We start from the raw sequence: 18,820 nt of genomic DNA, 5'->3' as shown, positions 1-18,820 counted from the left end.
TGCGTGAGCCGTCACCTGCTGCTTCCCACGGCGCACATCAGCAGGAAGCTAGAGTTGGGAGTGGAGCTTGGACTCAGTCACTTTGACCAGGGTGGAGGCATCCCAAGTGGCTTCCTCACCACCACGCCAAATGCTCTCAGCAATAGGGTAACAGCTGCTCATCCCAGTAGCACATGGATGTCCACTGTTTTCTGGATGTTTGAAATATTTCCGCACCAAACCTACGTAACAGTAACAACAGTGACGCCTGTGAAGACCCACACCGGAACAGGCCACCCAAACCTCTCTTGGTCTCCCTCTGGGACCATGACGATGTTTAGGGAGGAAGTTGCTGCCCCAACTGGAGTCTTCTCTTTCTTCCTTAAATACCTGCTTCCTCTTGGCTGTGGGTGTGATGTGCTGTCCCGCCCACACCCTCAGCCCAGGGTCCTCCATCATGGCATCACCAGAAGCTGCGTTCTCAGGGCAAACTCAGCTGTGGGAAAATAAAGTTTATACACCAACCCAAACCGGAAGACCCTCTGCGTTGGGTTTGCGGGATGGAAACACCAGAGAATGGACTTCTTTCTCTCTGCAGTCAATGAAGCCTAGTGGTTAACTCACTGGTTACAAAGCAGCATGCCCTTGGGCAAGCTAAGTCTCTAAGCTTCGACTCTGGCTGGAAAATGGGAGTGATAGCAGTAGCTGCCTGTTTGGGTTTAGTGAGGACTTCAGTTTGCTGAGTGATTAGGGCTTCACTCTGCAGCAATCATTAGCTGTTATTAAATAATTAATCCAAGGAGGGTTTTACTTTGACTCTCTTTCTTGCATCATGGATTAAGTCTCAGGCCACAGTGTTACTCTGCGGGTGGCTGGCCCCCAAGTCTCCAAGGGAAAATATTCTTGACTTTGAGTCGAGCAGCCAGGGTGGCCGAACATTGTCAAGGCTCTGTGGAGGCGGCCGAAACTCGCTTCCTGCCTTCAAGGGTCCGGCCTGCTCTGTCCCTTGTGAAAGAGCCCAAATTGCTGATGCAAACATCAAAGGAAATGAAGCGTGCAGAAGCCCCAGGCTACTTCATTTCTTCCCTGCCACGCCCTTGGCTGGTGCTCAGGGCCGGGGTTGCCGGGACAGCCTCTCCTGTTGATGCTGTTTGAGGCTTGCTGCTCCAGGTAACCCTGCAGGAGCAGCACCTGCTGGCGGCTCTGAAACCCAGAGAGGGCGATAGCAGTGACTAATGGAGCTGTAAAGGATAAACACGGGTTCAAGAAAATGCATGCCCTAAACGACTATGATTTCAACGATTTCCCAGTCCCCGCCGCTTTGTTTCTCCTCGTCTTCTAAGTCACAATAGGGTTTCTCTGAAGTCCTGGGTCTCCCATGCTGCCTTCTACAGTGAGTCACAGAGCACTCTTCATGTGCAATGCGAGAGAGCAGCCAGCAGCCGAGAGAGCCCACTCCCCACGTGGTCCTCTACGCGCCTTTCAGGTGATGGGCTCTTCCGGCCAGTGTAGACCCCTTGAGGCCTCCTGCATCCCCTTTGTCTGAGCCCTGTGGCACTTTCTGTGGCCCGCCTTGCAGAATCTGCCCTTTTCCATGCCCCTTCTCCAATCGATGACCCCCGCTCTGAGTCCTGTTTCACCCATGTCTCTGAAATCTGCCGCCCTGGGCCCTGCTTAGCCCATCCTCCCCTGCACTCCCGCAGGAGACAGCACCTCTCAGGCCCACCTGCCCCAGAGCTTGCCTCAGGATCCCGCACTCTGCGGCCCAAACAGAAACCTGACACCAGCCTTCAGCCTAACATCCTTCCTTGCCGGGCCTCCTGCCGCACGGTTTCCAGGGCGAGTGTTCCCAGACCACCAGGCCTCTGTGTCGGCACGGAAAGCCAGACCCCGAGCGCTCTGCAGGAATCTGCCCCCCCCCCCCCCCCATCCTTTCTGCTTACTGATTTGTCCAAAGTTATTCCATTTTACACATTTAAAAAGCAGAAAACATTGCAAAATGACTCACTGACTCCTGGTCCCCAATCCCCTATCTGAACAGATCCCCACAGTCAGTTTTTTCTGTAGCTTCTCTCTCTCTCTCTCTCTCACACACACACACACAGAAAACCTTTAAAAAAAAAAAGAAGATGCTAGCCAACTTTCTAAGGTTGGAAAACCCTGAGGTTCTGATAAAACACTTTTGTATCCTGGGCATTTGAATCCCAGGCCTACGTGTCAGGACCCACTTCACCCAAAGACCCCAGAGGACAGGAAACTTTGTCCTACATCTCCCACTCTACCTGGCCGTATGTTGCACAGAGCTGGCACTCAGTAAGTCCACTGCCCACCCATGGAAACACTGACGAAGCACCCACTTCATGCTGATCGCTGAGTCAGGGATGGGGACGACCTCACAGGGAACAGGCAGGGACACTGAGTGAAGTCTGCAGCTCTGTAGTCGTAAGCAGGTCATGGGCAGGCACAGCTCCCGTGTCCTCTGCTTACCCGGGTTAACAATGAATGGACCAACTGCCATCACTCCCTGTCCGGCACTCGCCCTAAGCGGGTGTCTGCGTGTGCTGCTGGCCCGCCCCTGGGGCAGCGCTGAGTCTGGCATTCCCAAGGCAGCTGTCATTTCCAGGGCAAGGCAAGTTGGGACAGGGTGAAAACCACAGGCACAGGCAGGGCCTGCTGACTCGGCCCAAGGCGCTGGGCCGGGCTGGGCAGGGCCAGGCCGGTGCTGCAGTGAGTAAGGCCTTCAAGCTCCTTCATGCTGGGAGAAGACTCACACTCCAGTGTTCTGGAATCTCCCAAATTGGAGTCTGCTTGCTCACCACCTGGATCCTCGCTCCCACAAAGCCTGATGGGGCAGCACCCATAGTCACAGGTCGCCTCCCCTGCTGACAGCGCAGACAACCGGGGGTATTCTGAGCTCATGATAAGGTGGTGCCCACTGGGAAATACAATAAGCTCTTTCACTTTTCTGTCCTCCATCCTGGGGGGCAGTGACTTCCAGCTCTGTTCCTGCAGTGGCCCAGGTGGGAAGTCTGCATGGGCAGCACCTACCCCACTCCAGTTGGGGAGGGGATCACAAGCAATCTCCTTGGAGCTGCACTGTAGCGTCACCCCTTGCTCTCCCTCTCAGAATAGCCTGGAAGGCAAGGTGGGAGCATGACTCTGACCTAAGATGCACCTTGAACTGATTCTCCCTTTGGTGTGGTATGAATCTTACTCCCCTAACTACACTTGACAAGACTTGTCATACTCCTGTTTTTCCCTCAAACCATCTTGGGCTTGGAGCCGCCATGCTCTGGGCTGAACTTGGGGCAGGTTCTCTTTTCCCTGGGGAGGCATGAAAACCCATGAAGGCACAGGGGGGCTGGCAGGCAGGGACAAGGCCATTTGCTCATCTCCTGACCATGGCCTCTGCTGCTAGCCCCAGACTTCCAACCTGGATGTCCCTCCACAAAGCCCAAGTTGAGGCACAGGAATCCTAGGCCGAGGCTCTAAAGCTGGAGAAATCCTGCCACCTGCCAGCGGCCTGTCAGAGAGCATGGCGCACCATGCAGTGCCCCAGGGGCCACTAGTCTCCACTCCCTCTCCCCGGGCCCCAGACCAACGGAAGAACCAGGTCATCTGCACCAGCAGCTTCCACATGGAGTGCCCAGACCTAACCACCCAGGGAAAACGCTGGCTTTCTGCTGGGGAAGAAATTAAACAGGAAGAACAAAACCCACCTCTAACTCCATCCAGTATCCTTCCATTTACCTTAGAATAAATTGTTCCTGAGTCCCAGGGCGGCGGCACATCCAGCACTTTGTCACAGGTAGCTTGTGCCACACACCAGAGCTCAGGGAGCCTCAGCACGGCTTCGCTGCAAAGCAGAGCTTAAGACATGGAAGGAGGGCCCTCACCTGGCCTCTGCCCCTCCGCTCCCTGACTGCCCCCAGTAGAAAGTTAACCTCTCCTTCCTGAGGGAGCAATTTCTACTCAAGACGATGATCGAAATGGCATCGGCCAAGCCCAGTGATGACAATGAGAACATTAGCTTCTTGTGTTGGCTGGTGCCGTGGCTCACTTGGCTAATCCTCCGCCTGTGGCGCCAGCACCCCGGGTTCTAGTCCTGGTTGGGGTGCCGGGTACTAGTCCCGGTTGCTCCCCTTCCAGTCCAGCTCTCTGCTGTGACCCAGGAGGGCAATGGAGGATGGTTCAAGTGCTTGAGTCCCTGTACCCACATGGGAGACCAGGAAGAAACATCTGGCTCCTGGCTTCGGATTGGCGCAGCACCGGCTGTAGTGGCCGTTAGGGGAGTGAACCAACGGAAGGGAGACCTTTCTCTCTGTCTCTGTCTCTAACTTTGCCTGTAAAAAAAAAAAATACTGAGGCAGGCATGTAGCCGAACACATGAAATCTTGTGTTCTTCAGGATGTTTACTCCAGATGTGCGCTGGTGGCCAGGCTCTGCACTACTGCTAGAACGTGTGAGTGGCCACCCTTGGCCCTGTCCCTGGTAGAACCTTGTCTGTCTAAAGGCTCCTATGGGGTGAGTTGCTTTGTAGTGACTAGAATTCCTGGGTTCAAGGCCCTCTAGCTCTGACTCCCCACTCCAGACTCCAGGAGGCAGCAGGTGACGGCTTAAGCATTTGGGTCTCTGCCACGCACATGGGAGACTTGGAATGATTCTCTAGCTCCTGTCTCCTGCCCCAGCCCAGCCTCAACCATTGCAGGCACTTGGGGAGTGAACTAGCAGACATGAGCTCTGTCTGTCTCTCTCCTTCACACATTAAAAAAAAAAAAAAAAAAAAAAGTTAAGAAAAAAAAAAAAAAACACCCCAAGGCACATACGAAATGCTGATTTTTAAAAATATGGTTATTTTTCTAACAAATGCATGTGCTCTTTAGTAAATGCACAGGTAGATGTATTTCCCCCCTTTGTATCTTTTGGTATTACGTCTTTAAAAAATGGTGGTATACGTATGTAACCACTGAAAGATGTCTGTGTCATATTTTCCACAGTGGCCACAGCAACTTTCCTGATCCGATGGGCCCTCTAGACCTTGTCACCCACCAGGAGGTGCTTATTCCTCTCTTCTTGGACCTGCATGAGGCTCCTTTGTGACAGCCTCGAAGTGACGCTGGCTTCTGGAGCTACACACAGCATGGCTGTCGGTGCTGCCCTCTAGCTCACAGCCCGGGAAATCCCACCACCACGTGAGGGAGTCCAGCCAGCTCAGTGGTTTTGAGTATATTCACGGCTGCACAAACATCACCACTACTTCCCAGTGCCAGCGGCCCCCGACCTCGTCACGGTCTGAGTCTGCCCGTGCCTCGCGGAGAGTGGAGAAGCGACGAGCTCCTTTGGGACGACTGCTCGGGAGGCCGCCTGCGGAGAAGGAACTGCTCTCACGGGAAAGCACAGACGCTCTCGCCAACGGAAAATTACCAGTTTGCTTGGCTCAACCCTTGGCACCAAGTCTGGGTTCCTCGTCTTTGAACAGACTTCTCCCCACTTGGCTTTCTCCCCGCCAGTGTCCTGGCACGGCATCAGAGGGGAGATAATTAGAAAGAAGTGTCTCACAGGGACGAGAAGCGCTGGTGGCTTACCATGTGGCAACACGCGTGCATCTTCCAGCCAATCCTCGACCGGGTAGAGGCTCGACAGACACTGCACATGGGTCTGCACCTCCAGAAACGTGTACACCGGGACAGCCAGAGGTGCCTTTGCAGGGGAGCCCTGGGGCTGGTCTTCAGCACGACAGTGGCCTGTGGTCAGCCCCTGTGAGTTCTCATGCCGCTGTGTGAGCAAGAGGCCTGCTTGGTTAGGTCAGGATTCAGACTGTGAGCATGGGGTGAGTGAGAAGTGGCTGGGGGATGTCAGCTAGAACTGACACTAGCTACTCACACCAACACCAAAGCTCAGGTGCAGTTTAAAGAGCATCTGCCAGGACAGGCGACGAGGCACAGTGAGTGAAGCTGCAGCTCGGAACACCTGCAGTCCAGCATCATTCAGAGGACCTGAGATCCAGCCCCACCGCCACTTCCAACCCAACTTCCTGCTAATGCACCTGGGTAAGAGATGGCCCAAGGGCTTGGGTTCCTGCCACTCACACGAGAGGCCCAGACTGAGTTCCTGGCTCCTGGCTCTGGCCCAGCCCAGTCCCGGCTGTTTGGGCATTTAGGGAGTGCAGCAGCAGCTGAAGAATAAGGGAGAAGGCCGGGAACCAGGAAAGCCCATGGGCCTCAGGACCTCCCACCTGTAGGGTGTGGGAGCTGGAGTAGTCACAGGCTTGGTGCCACTGGTCCAGGCTGCTCCTAGGGGGCACTAATTCTGAGCACTTCCAGCTGGAACAGCCCCCTGTCCCCAGTTTGCCAGAGAGAGCCCCAGGAAAGAGGCAGACACCAGCAGCTGGAAAGCAGCCGGCCACACGCAGGCGTGGCGCTGCTGGGAAACTGTGCCAGGCCTGGCTCTGGGTGCTGGGACACAGAAGGAAGCACTAGAGGGGGTGCTCTGCCCTCGTGGAGCACGCTTTTTGCTGGGGAGACAATGACAACCAGGGCAGGGCAGCACAGAAACCCACGGAGGGAGTGCGGGGGGCAGGCCCAGGGGCCATGGGGAGAATTGGGCAGGGAAGGCAGTGCTGGGGAGGGGAAGAGTTCGTTAGAATCAGCAAGCCCGGTGCCAGCAGACCTCAGGGAGGTGATGCTGGACAGAGGCTCCACACAGAGCAAGGAGGCACAGCATAGCTCTCTGGGTGGGGAACATTCTAGGCAAAGGACACAGGGAGTGCAAAGGCCCTGAGGTGGGAAAGTGCTGAGGCTGACTGGGCTGGGAGAGGGCACAGCAGAAGCAGAAGCCAGGCAGAGCCTCGCAGAGCACCGGGTTGCCTCGGGCTCCCACCTGGCACGAGACCAGAAGCTGCGAGAGCTGCAGCCTGGTCAGTCACTGCAGCTGCTGTGCTGAGAACAGACTGATGGGTGAGAGTGGAAGCAAGAGGGACCCGAGGAGGGGACTGTGATGATCCGGGGACACAGTGGCAGCGTGCAACGCGGTCAGTCTAGAAACACTGTGAGTCAGGTCGAGAGGATCTGCAGACAGACTGGATGTGGGCTGGGAGAGACTGAAGTCAACAGCTTTGGTCTGAGAACTGGAGAATGGAGCTGCCTCTCCCTGAATCAGAAGGGAACCAGAAAGAGCAGGTGTGGACTGGCGGGACAGGGAAGCCTGGCTTTGGGCACAGGAAGCCCGTGACGTTTCTTAGACACTCAGTGGAAACGTCAGGAGGAAGCTGGACAGAAGGCTCTGATGGCCAGGGGAGAGGCCCAATCTGGGTACAAACTGGGAGTTCCCGGCATATACATGGGAGAACCCACATGGCTGTGTGAGCCTCCTATGGGAGCAAACCAGACAGAAAAGAGGTCTGGGGCTGAGTCCCAAGCAAAGGAAACTAAGAAGTGGCAGCAGAGCCAAGTGAAACAAGCACTTTCAGGAGGGGGCCAAAGTCAACCGCATGTATGCATGTATGTGTGACAGCTGTAGCAACAAACACGCTCCGGCATGCTCCCCAACAAGCACGCACACACACACGCACACGCAAATGCCCCACACCCATGTACAGATCGAGAACTTGACGTGCTTCCTGCTAAACGCACTGGGAACAGCGCTCCCTGGCACTAGGAGCTGCGTTTCCCATCCTTTAAGGCTGTGTCGTATTTCATCACATACATGGGTCACAAACAACTTCTCCCTACAGTCAGTACCGTCCCTGCTTCAGGACTCGGGATCACGCAGAAGGGGCGTCCTTTCCCACGAGTGAGGTCACCTCCTTGAGACAGACCCCCGGTGCGAGGACTTGCACTGCCAACGTTTTGATTCCAGACTCCTTCCTGGGCAGCACTGCCAGTCAAAGATGGATTCAATATGCAAGGCAGAAGGACTGCTGGGATGTCACTGCAGGCAGACTCTCTCTGCCAGGGACCCTCTGACCACGGGGAAGCTGTCTGCACAGGCGTTGTGAGAAATCGCCAAAGGTCTGGGTCCCATCAGCAAGGCCCGCGACAGGAAGCACCGTGCCAGGATGCGCTCCCAGCCTGCCGTCTGCGGGCCGCAGCTGGCTTCTGAGGGTAACGACGTCCCATTTCCACTCCGGACAGAGCAGCCCTCCAGGCTGCTGGAGCTCCAGCGGAACCACCAACAGTCTCTTACGTCACGAGCCACAGCAGCAGACGAAGGCAGATGTGAAATGATTGTGATTAACTCCGAATCCTTCTGCACACGACGCTTTTGCTGGCGGGTTTAGCACGCCGCTGTGGGAACAGGTCTGAGGCAGCGCTCTGCTGTTTCCCCTCGCCCGGCTCTTCCCAGCGGAGGCAGGACTCCGCCGCCTGTCCAGGCAGGTCCCGCCTGCGTCTTTACGGTGCCAGCCTGCCCTGCACACTCAGCAGCAGCCTTGAAAATAACACCTCCTGCCCGCCAGGCTGCTGGTGCCACCCTCGGCCACCGTCAGGCACGCATCACTGCAGGCCCCACGGCTGAGCCTGAGCCACAGACACTCCTCTCGGGACAGCTGCTCCCCGAGGCGGGCTCTGAGCCACCACCAGAGGCCCACAGGAACGGACCTCCGAAAGAGACGGTGGATCTGGCCTCCCGCTCTTCAGCTCTCACAGCATGTAGGCCTCTGCCCCATGACGTCCCTTGACCACAGCAGAGCCTCAGACCACAAACACCCCGAGGACACCACCAGCACAGTCTCCTCCAGGTTCTGCTCTGGGAATGGGGCCCAGTCCAGCCAGGAGGTCGATGGGGAGGGCCTTCTTGTATGTCGAGGCTGAGAGCAAAGGCACTGTACCCCAAGGAGACAGCAGGCAGACGGCGGCCAGCAGCAGCTATGCCGCATCTCACTCCCCGAGCGGCCACATCTTTACCGAGTGCATCAAGCTCCTGGGTGCTGTCCACATCTGCCTCCTGCTGGCCGGTGGGCCTGTGAGCCGCCGCACCTCTGCTCAGAACGCCACGTAGTAGTGCTCCAGCGTGCTGACCACGTCGCTCTGGTCCTCCAGCAGCTCCAGCACCTGCTGCAGCACAGCCTCACTCAGGTCCGGGCGGAGGCTCAGGCGAGCGCAGGCCAGGATGTGCCGCAAGTGGCAGCCCTTCTCCACGACTGCAAGGAAAACGCAGAGGCTCAGCGCGGACTCTGTCAGCCCTCCCGTCCTCACCCCTCCCCGCGGACTCTGTCAGCCCTCCCGTCCTCACCCCTCCCCGCGGACTCTGTCAGCCCTCCCGTCCTCACCCCTCCCCGCGGACTCTGTCAGCTCTCCCCTGCCCTCACCCCTCCCCGCGGACTTGTCAGCCCTCCCGTCCTCACCCCTCCCCGCGGACTCTGTCAGCTCTCCCCTGCCCTCACCCCTCCCCGCGGACTTGTCAGCCCTCCCGTCCTCACCCCTCCCCGCGGACTCTGTCAGCCCTCCCGTCCTCACCCCTCCCCGCGGACTCTGTCAGCCCTCCCGTCCTCACCCCTCCCCGCGGACTCTGTCAGCCCTCCCGTCCTCACCCCTCCCCGCGGACTCTGTCAGCCCTCCCGTCCTCACCCCTCCCCGCGGACTCTGTCAGCCCTCCCGTCCTCACCCCTCCCCGCGGACTCTGTCAGCTCTCCCCTGCCCTCACCCCTCCCCGCGGACTTGTCAGCCCTCCCGTCCTCACCCCTCCCCGCGGACTCTGTCAGCCCTCCCGTCCTCACCCCTCCCCGCGGACTCTGTCAGCCCTCCCGTCCTCACCCCTCCCCGCGGACTCTGTCAGCCCTCCCGTCCTCACCCCTCCCCGCGGACTCTGTCAGCCCTCCCGTCCTCACCCCTCCCCGCGGACTCTGTCAGCCCTCCCGTCCTCACCCCTCCCCGCGGACTCTGTCAGCCCTCCCGTCCTCACCCCTCCCCGCGGACTCTGTCAGCCCTCCCGTCCTCACCCCTCCCCGCGGACTCTGTCAGCCCTCCCGTCCTCACCCCTCCCCGCGGACTCTGTCAGCCCTCCCGTCCTCACCCCTCCCCGCGGACTCTGTCAGCTCTCCCCTGCCCTCACCCCTCCCCGCGGACTCTGTCAGCCCTCCCGTCCTCACCCCTCCCCGCGGACTCTGTCAGGCCCTCCCCTGCTCTCAGCCCTCCCCGTCGACTCTGTCAGCCCTCCCCTGTCCTCACGTCTCCCCACTTCCTGACCTGGCACCCGCATTTCCACAACATGCTCAGATGATTCTACTGTGCATGAAAGTCTGCAATGTATTGGCCCAGAGGTTCACAAAAACAAAATTACCTGTTCTCAGGCCCCTTACATCACCACAGCCACATGGACCACTGCTCCAAGACTCCCCCTTCAACCTTCAGTGAGTCTCAACTGATGACTTTTTATGTACAGTCTAGTGGGGTCCCAGTGCTTGACAGACTTTCCCCTCTGTGTAATGACACACGGAAGCACAGGAAATTGGCGCTAAGGCTCTGCCTTCCCAGGCAGGCTCTGCATTCTTCCCCGGAAGTCCAGATCTGGCAAGGCTGCCCTGCTGAGAGGGCCTCATGGCCCTGCACTGCTCTCACGCCTCCCTGCCAGGCTCCCAACAAACCCTGCCTCACAGTTGTGCCCTGGTAACCTTTTATCCTCCGCCCAAAACTAAGATCTCTGGGCACATTCTTACAATGATGAAAATTCAGGGTCACTGATCTCTTTACACTTGAAATCAACGATTTAGAGCAGTGGTATTCACAATTAAATCATGGGCATCATGAAATCAATCTGCATGGGCAGTAGTCAGTATTCTTTTTCTTACCAAACAGGCCCAAAACAATGAGCTTAGAACATTATAGAATGCACTCCATTTTCATTAGGATAAGTATTACTTTGTGATGCTTTATTTCATATTATATGTACTGAAGAATATTATGCACTAGAGTTATGTAATTTATTAGATCATGATGCAAAAAGTATTTCTAACTCTGAGCCAAACCCAAGCCTCATAAGCAAGAGCAAGTTCTCATTCTGTCACATTCCACAGCAGGGTCCCGCGTGGCCTCTCACCATCAAATCCCAGCACCGGGCACACAGAGTCACTGAATGCTGTTTTCGGATGATAAACTGTGAAAGGCTCCACGAAGGTTTGGTGTGAGGTTCAGTGCACCTTTTTAGCCTTGGGTAAGCCACAGAGTCCTCAAACCTCAGTTTTTTCCCATAATGGGGTGGGATGGGGAGCTGGGGAGCTGGGACCTTCTCAACTTTGATTCAGGAAACAGCCCAGGGCTGGAAAAGATGTGCTAAACTGCGACCTCTAGTGGTGGTGTCAACTCACCACTCCTCCCAGCTGGGATTCCCGCTCTCATTCCCAGGCTGTTTCTTCACCATCAGTGGAGAGAAATTTCTCGACACCTATTTTGTGCAAAGCACTGGGCAAGGAGAAGCAGGGAGAGCACAGTGGATAGATGGCTGACACTGGAGCCCACGCCAGATCTCAGTTTGAGTCCTGGCTCTACGACGTCCTTCACAGTGGGGGAAGTGGATGGAAGGAGAACCACGGCAGGTGCATCTGACCTTGGGAACTACTCTGATTCTATCATCACATCCATAACCTGAGCCCAGGCATGCAGCATGGCCTGCTCTACAGAAGCATCAGCCCATCCTGAGAAAAAGACTCACAGAAAGGGAAGCTAGAAAGCTAACGATGGAGGGTCACCACACCTGTCACACACAGCACAGGGACCACCAGGGTTTCAGGGCCACCTGCCTTTTAACCTCAGATTTTCTAAGACTCAGATGCTTGGACTCACAGGAATATGGGGAGCTGAGTCCCTGGGGCTTATGGGAAAGGCTGTTCTGCTGTCTCAGGGTTGTCTGCTGAACCCGTTCAAAAACTGACATTCCAGTCATGCAGGAAACATGAACTTGGACTCTTCTTTGGATGCGAAATTATTAGACAACAGGACAAGCAGTAGAAGTGGGTGAGCCATTCCCCAGTGGCTGGTGCAACAGGCTCACCTGATTCCTCCTGGGACGAACCTGGGGCCCGCAGACGTAGTGATCTGAGGAATCCCCACAAGGGGCAATGATAACTGTGCCTGACACTTTTCCAAATACTTCTGCATAAGCCTCATTGGTACCTGACTTCCAAGAGAAGCCCAAAATAGCTGATATTCTAAAACTCAAATCATATTAAGGTAAATTTCAGATATAATCTGACTCTAAAAGGCCATGAAATCTAGTTGACAATAATTAATTGAATATTTCAAAACAGCTAGTAGGGAGCATTTTTAATGTTCCCAACACAAAGAAATGACAGATGTCTGAGGTGACAGACATACTAATTACCCTGATCGAAGCCTTCCACATTGCATACATGTATTGAAATGCCACACCACACCCCATACTACATGTAATAACCATGTGTCAACTAAACATTTTTTTAAAGGCTAGGAAATCACTTTAACAGTCTTCTTAAAAAATATAATAGGTTAAAAACACTACTCCAATGTGAGTAGTGTTGTATGGTATTCAGTTTCCCCAAAATGCAGTTGTACTCCCCATGGCATAGAATAAATCTGAGCTGAATATAAATGGGCTGTTTTAAAAGTTGGGTTTTGCTTGTTTGTTTGTTTGTTTGTTTGCTTTTAAATTTATTTGAGAGACAGGGAGACAAAAGAGCTTCCATCCAATGGCTCACTCTCTAAATGCCCTGGCTGGTCTGAAGCTGGGAGCTAGGAATTCAATTTGGGTCTCCCACGTGGGTGGCAGGAACTGAACTGCTGAACTCCTACAGTCTATATTAGCAGGAACTGGAGTCAGGAGTTAGAGGTGGGTACCAAACCCAGGTACTCTGTTAAAGGATTCAGGTATCTTAACAGGCATCTTAACCATTAGGCCAAACACCCGCCTTTATGAGAAGCCAATTGTATAAAGTAATCATCTAGTAAAATCCTGCCATTTTAGAACTCATCAAATGCCAATTTCCTTCATTTTAAAATGATATGGTGAGTGTACAGGAGAAAGCCCCTAGGCTTAGAAAATACAACCTTCTTTTAATACTTCTAATACTTTTAAAACTTCTTTTAATAAATCCAGGCAAAGGGTATACGACTGTTTACTATACTAGCCTTTCGGTTTTTCTATGGGTTGGAACATTTTCAGAACAACAAGTTGGGGGTAAAAACACATCTTTGGGGGCCGGCATTGTGGCGTAGTTAGTTAAACCACTGCCTCTGATGCCAGCATCCCATATGGGCACCAGTTCCAGTCCTGGCTGCTCTGCTTCTGATCCAGCTCCCTGCTAATATGCCTGGGAACACAGCAAAGGATGGCCCAAGTGCTTGGGTTCCTGCCACCCATGTGGGAGACCTGGATGGAGCTCCAGGTTCCTGGTTTTGGCCTGGCTCAGCCTTTGCAATTATGGACTTTGGGAAATGAACCAGCAGATGAAATACCGCCCCCTCAGCCCATGTATGCATGTGTGTGTGTATGCCTGTGTTAAACTGCTTTTCAAATAAGTAAATAAAAATTTTTTAACAAAGACTTCTTCAATGTGGAAGGCTTTTTGGAAATTTTTGTTATAACCACACTTAAAGCCAAAATCCAGATTGTTTTCTTCAGCTCAACAATTATAGAGCAAAATGCACACAAAGATTCTATCTGCAACTGCTTCCTTCCAGATCAATATCAAAACAAGCAGAGGGAGAAGGAGACTTCCGGGCCTGTGGGCTAGGGAGTCAAGGCCAATAGCTGGCCTTTAGGAAACAGAACTTCATCTTATTTAACCCTTTCCAGCCCTTCTCATTTGTCTCATTCATCTCATAGCTTTATAAACACCAATCCACTGACTTCTCCTCATAACCCATCAAGCAGGCACCGCTGTTATCCCCATTTTGCACACAAAGAGCCTGAGGCACAGACTTGCCCAAGGTCACACAGCCGCAAAGCGGCAGAGCTGGGATTCAGATAGGAGCCCAGCTCCCCAAGACCGGCCTGAGCCTGATCCGTGCTTCAGTCCTTCCCATCGCAGCTTTAGCCCTGCTGAGGAGTCAGCAAATGACTGCAGATGTCAAGTCCATCGACTCAGCATCTTGAGAAGGAAAAGCTCAACGCTTCTTTTGTGTGAAAGATTAGAAATGGACTAAAGGCCCAGCAGGGATGGTTCAGGAATTGGAGAACTGGAATACTGTGCGGCCATCGGCAAGATGGAGATAATTGTACGGGTACTGGTGCCAGTGCTCTAGAAGCCGTGGTTAGCTCTGAAGTACCAGCTGTGGGACAACGTGTACAGCACATCAGTGTTTACTTCCTACACAAATATGTTTTAAGTACATATGGCATTTCCAGAAGGATATGGGAGAAACTAGCAACCACCACTGCCTTTAGGAAGGGAAACGGCCTGCGGCCCAGTGCTGGGAGTCTGCCTTTTCCGTGTGCATTTCTGCTTTTTAAGGTATGTGTACACTGCTATTCAGCATGATTTGTTACTGCCATAGGTTGTGGCATTATGAAGAGCGTGGTCACAGCATGTTCCTTTTATCAGCACTCACAGGACTTGGGCTTTACAACTCAGCTCCCAGCAGCTGCTGAGTGCCGGCTGACGGGCTGGCAGCTCTCAGGACCCTACGTACAGACTGCGCTGCAGGGCCGGGCCTGCCTGCTCTGCACCGTCACTGCCAACAGTGGCTGATCGGGTGGACACTACACCTGCCACCTGAACAGCTCTGGGCCAGGTTCTCCTAAGAGATGAGTTCCTTTCACTTCTACCCCAGGCCCTGGGCTTTCATCCATTCTGTCCTAGAGTGGATCAAAGTAGGTATCTGGCAGGGCTGGGGAGCGGAGCATCTCCCATTCCTTGTGGGCCAAGGAGTACCACCGCCGCACAGCTCTCCAAAGCTCCTGTGTGTCTGGGTAGCTGGGATTTCCCTTCAATTTGCTTTTATTCTTCTGAGTGAAAGGAACAACAGTAATTCACTTGCATTAACTTACAGCATGCCGAGTTTGTTTTAAGGCATCTTTCATCAGATTATAAGCACCAGCGCTGGAGACCTGGCCCAGCCCCACCCACTGACAGCCTGGGGCAGGACCAGGCCCGAGGGATGGACGGACTGAAAGGACTGGAAGGCCGAGTAGGAGCTGGGGTCATTAACAAACCTTTCCACTTCCTTTCTCCCATCAGTTGTGGACTGTGTCAACACTTATTATTAGTGTATGTTTGCAAAAGGTGGACTTTGAAAAGTCATCTTTAGGACTGGCGGATTTAAGGATAGGAGTGACGTTCTCCGCTCCTAACTAGTGTTTGTGTTGTGAGAGTGGCTGCAGTTTGTGTGTCTAACCACTAGGGGCTGACCTAACTCCACTAAAACCAACTATTTTCGAACAGCTTTGGTAAATTCACAGTTTCCAAGATGACTGAATTAAACCCTTCACAAACTGTGCATCTAGGACTACTTCTAACACCAGGCCACTCCTAACATCTCTTGATGCCAGAACAGGGAACGTCACGTTTGTGGACACAGACACAAGACAAGCATGGAACATGAAATCACACAACTCAGAGAAGAACTGAGAAGGAGAAAGGCATGAGCCGGTCCAGTGCAGTGGCTTTCCTCACAGTAGCAAGATCACCGAAGGAGGCTGCCTGTCTAGCCCCCACCTCGATCACTACAGAATCAGAATCCCCAGTGGAGAAACCTGGGCACTCAGTGTTTAAAAGAGCTCTGAGGCTGACCCTCATGTGCAGCCAAGATCAGAACTGTGCCAGTTTAATGTTCACCCCAGAGAGGAGACAACCAAAGCTGAGAGAGGGCACAGGCCTTGACCACCACCTTGCCACAGCACTAAGGGGACAAGCCCCAGGCCTCTAGACTCTCCCTCCCCTGCCCCTGAGGAGTGTGCGTTCCCTTCCAGTGCTCCAAGGGCCTTCTCTGCACATGGCACCACTTACAGTGTGGTTTCTGGCAGTCTTCCTGGATGATCTGGTGGATCTTTCTATGCAGGTCCTTGTCTTCTCTGGTTACCTAAGTAAGAAAAATAGTGCAGAGAAGAGAGTTCTGAGATAACACTGCATGCAGCTGTGGCTTCCAGACTACCTCATCAGCATTTAGAGTAGCTTCTAAAGGTTTTATAACAATTATCTTCCTGACACGAACCATGTGGCTTTCCATACTTGGCCTATTGTCAAACCAGTTCTGTCCTGCGCAGCTCACAGCTCTGTGGTTGGCCCAGAGCTGGCTCACTAGGGCCAAAACAGAAAGAACACCTGGAATTCTGTACTTGGAAGGAGCTTCTTTCCTTTTAAACACTCATGGCACACCCTTACAATTGCTCTGGCTTGCTTTTATGTTTTTAAAGAAGACATAGTGATCCAAACCTCCAGTCTCTGTTCCAAGTTCCCTTTTCTTGGCCTGTCTTACAGAGTTAAAATTTTAATTTATTTGAGAATCTCTCTCTCTCTCACACACACATGCACACAGAGCATGCAAGTGGTTGCGCACTTATTCACTGGTTTGCTGCTCAAATCCCTTAAGCAGCCAGGGCTGGGAATCATGAGTTCAATCCAGGTCTCCCAAGTGGATGGCAGAAACCCAACTACTTGAGCCATCACTGTTGCCTCCCAGGGTGCACATGAGCAATGACGCTAGAATCAGGAGTTGGAGCTGGGACTCAAACCCAGGTACTCTGATATGGAATGCACACATTAACTGCTAAATGCCCATCCCTGTCTAATATTTAGTTTTCTGCCTTCTACCCATACGGGAAAACAAACAAACAAAAACTGTCAGGAAAAGCTAGCAAGGGAGTGAATCCAGCTTATCCACCACCATACTCTCTGCCCTCAAAGGCAGGTGTAACCATGTTTCCTTCTCAAGAAGTTCAGAAAAGAGGGAAGCAGCAATCCTTTGGGCTTCACCCTCAAATTCAAGTCAATCTAATAACAACAAAAAAGGGAATAGACCAGAGGGAAAGAGGCATGGGGTGAGTGAGTGAGAAAGAGAAAGAGAAAGGGAGGAACAAAACATGAAAATCAGCTTCAAGCCAAGCGCTATGATTCTACTTCAGAGCCCAGAAGGCCTGCCTCCTGACTTACACAGCAGGGACAGTGGCAACACTGCCTTCTCTCAACTCACAAGCTTAGGGTGAAGACTCAACAACCAGTGTGGGAGAGCCTCTGAGAGCTGGCAAGCCCTGTGGAAGTGCAAGTATTGACACAGCATGACAGCCCCTTCCTGGAGGCAGGCACTGGTGGCAGGAGTGAAGCCAGAGAGGGCAGGAGCTCTAGGCCTGCCTCATCACCCCATTCCAACTCACGGTGATTCATAGGAGGAAGTGCCCAGCCCTGCCACACCTCGCCCTGGCTGCTGCCTGTGGCTCTGCAGAAAGGCGTGTCCCAGGGGGCTCACACAAGCGTGAGGCAGCCAACCCCAGCCTCCCTCCCTCCGGGGACAGGGTGCACCACACTCACCTTCTTCCAGAAGTCATTGAAACACAGCTCAACTCTAAAAACCTCTCAAACGAGGACTCTCTAGGGTCAACCAGTACCAGAAAATGCCTATTAGGGAAAGCTGCCCCAGGGGCCTTACGTGGCTTCCCCTGTCTCTAAGAGGATCACAGGGGACAAAAGCCACATAAGCCACATGTGGGCAACTAGCTCAGTGGTCCTGAGCAGGCCCATCTTCAGCGTGGCTCCTTCAGTATTAAAGGTGTGTACACAGAACGAGGCCAGTAAGCACTGGGTGCAGTGTCACCTGCATGGCCTGAGGATGTTCAGACGGCGCCCACTGAAAGCTTAAACACACAGGCCCTGTGCTCCCGCGCCTCTTCCTCGAACAATCCATGGCACACCAACACTGACGCACACTGAGAGAGCATGTGCAGGTGTGGCCACCCTGGTGACAGCAGAGGCTAGAAGCGTCTTAAGTGTCCACCACAAAGGAATGGCTAATATGTTGATGGCGAGTCCCCCACAAGAGGAAGGCATTCGAAAGAGTGAGGGAGCCTGGGAGTAGAAAACTGCCTGGGGTGAGCTCTTCTGGAACCAAAAGAAGGAGCTCACGTTATTTCCAGCAGCAGTTCTGAACTGCCTTGGGGACACGTGGCAATGTCTGCAGACAACTTCAGTTGTCCCAGCTGGGGAGCTGCCACTGGCATCTGGTGGCTGAGGGTCGGGGCTACTGCTCTACGTCCTCCACTGCACAGGTAAGGCCCCGCAACCATCAGTCCTGGTACCTAAAGAGTGCCGAGTCTTGATGTAGACGACGATTACATGTCTTGCAAACCGAGAAAGCCACAGGTACACATGTGTACCTGTGTGCATTTGTGAAGCACAGATGAGTGTCAGGAAAAGGCAACCCGGGGAAAAACAAAAGCCAGCCTTCACTTCTGAGTTTCCACACCTCCCTTAAAAATGATTTTGAAACCAGTAAGTAGGTATTTTTAAGTAAGAAATATACTTGTGGGGCTGGCGTGGCACAGTGGGTTAAACTACCACTTGGGATACTTGCATCCCGGCTGCTCCACTCCTAAACCAGCTCTTGCTAATGTGTCTGGGAAAACAGTAGAAGATGGGCCAAGTATTGGGTTCCTGTCACCTATGTGGGAGACCAGGATGGAGTTTCTGGCTCCTGGCTTCAACCTGGCCCAGACTTGGCTATTGCAGCCATGTGGGGAGTGAATCAGTGGATGGAAGAATGCATTTTTTTTTAAAGATTTATTTATTTATTTGAAAGTCAGAGTTACAGAAGGAGAGGCAGACAGAGAGAATGAGAGAAAAGACTTCCATCTGCTGGTTCACTCCTCAAATGTCCGCAATGGCCAAAGCTGTGTCGATTTGAAGCCAGGAGCCAGGAGCTTCTTCCGGAACTCCCATACA

At 53.5% G+C, this 18,820-nt stretch overlaps 1 protein-coding gene across 3 annotated transcripts in view; it reads right to left on the bottom strand.

The window, feature by feature from the left end:
* Nucleotides 1-4,842: 4,842 nt before the first annotated feature.
* Nucleotides 4,843-18,820, bottom strand: part of STN1 (STN1 subunit of CST complex) — a 49,221-nt gene continuing 35,243 nt past the window's right edge. For 2 of the 3 annotated variants that reach the window (XM_062214254.1, XM_062214255.1), the window contains exons 9-10: nt 15,896-15,968; nt 4,844-9,118 (exon numbers count right to left, since the gene is read on the bottom strand). In XM_062214254.1, coding sequence (XP_062070238.1) covers nt 8,961-9,118; nt 15,896-15,968 — 231 coding nt within the window. In that variant the 3' untranslated portion in view covers nt 4,844-8,960. Of the gene's footprint in view, nt 9,119-15,895; nt 15,969-18,820 lie in introns of all 3 variants that reach the window. The other variant, XM_062214256.1, reaches the window with a different exon arrangement.

The sequence above is a fragment of the Lepus europaeus genome, chromosome 17 (genome assembly GCF_033115175.1).
Source record: "Lepus europaeus isolate LE1 chromosome 17, mLepTim1.pri, whole genome shotgun sequence".
Classification (NCBI taxonomy): domain Eukaryota; kingdom Metazoa; phylum Chordata; class Mammalia; order Lagomorpha; family Leporidae; genus Lepus; species Lepus europaeus.
The sequence above is the reverse complement of the archived record's forward strand: the minus strand, read 5'-3'. Positions and strand labels throughout refer to the sequence as shown.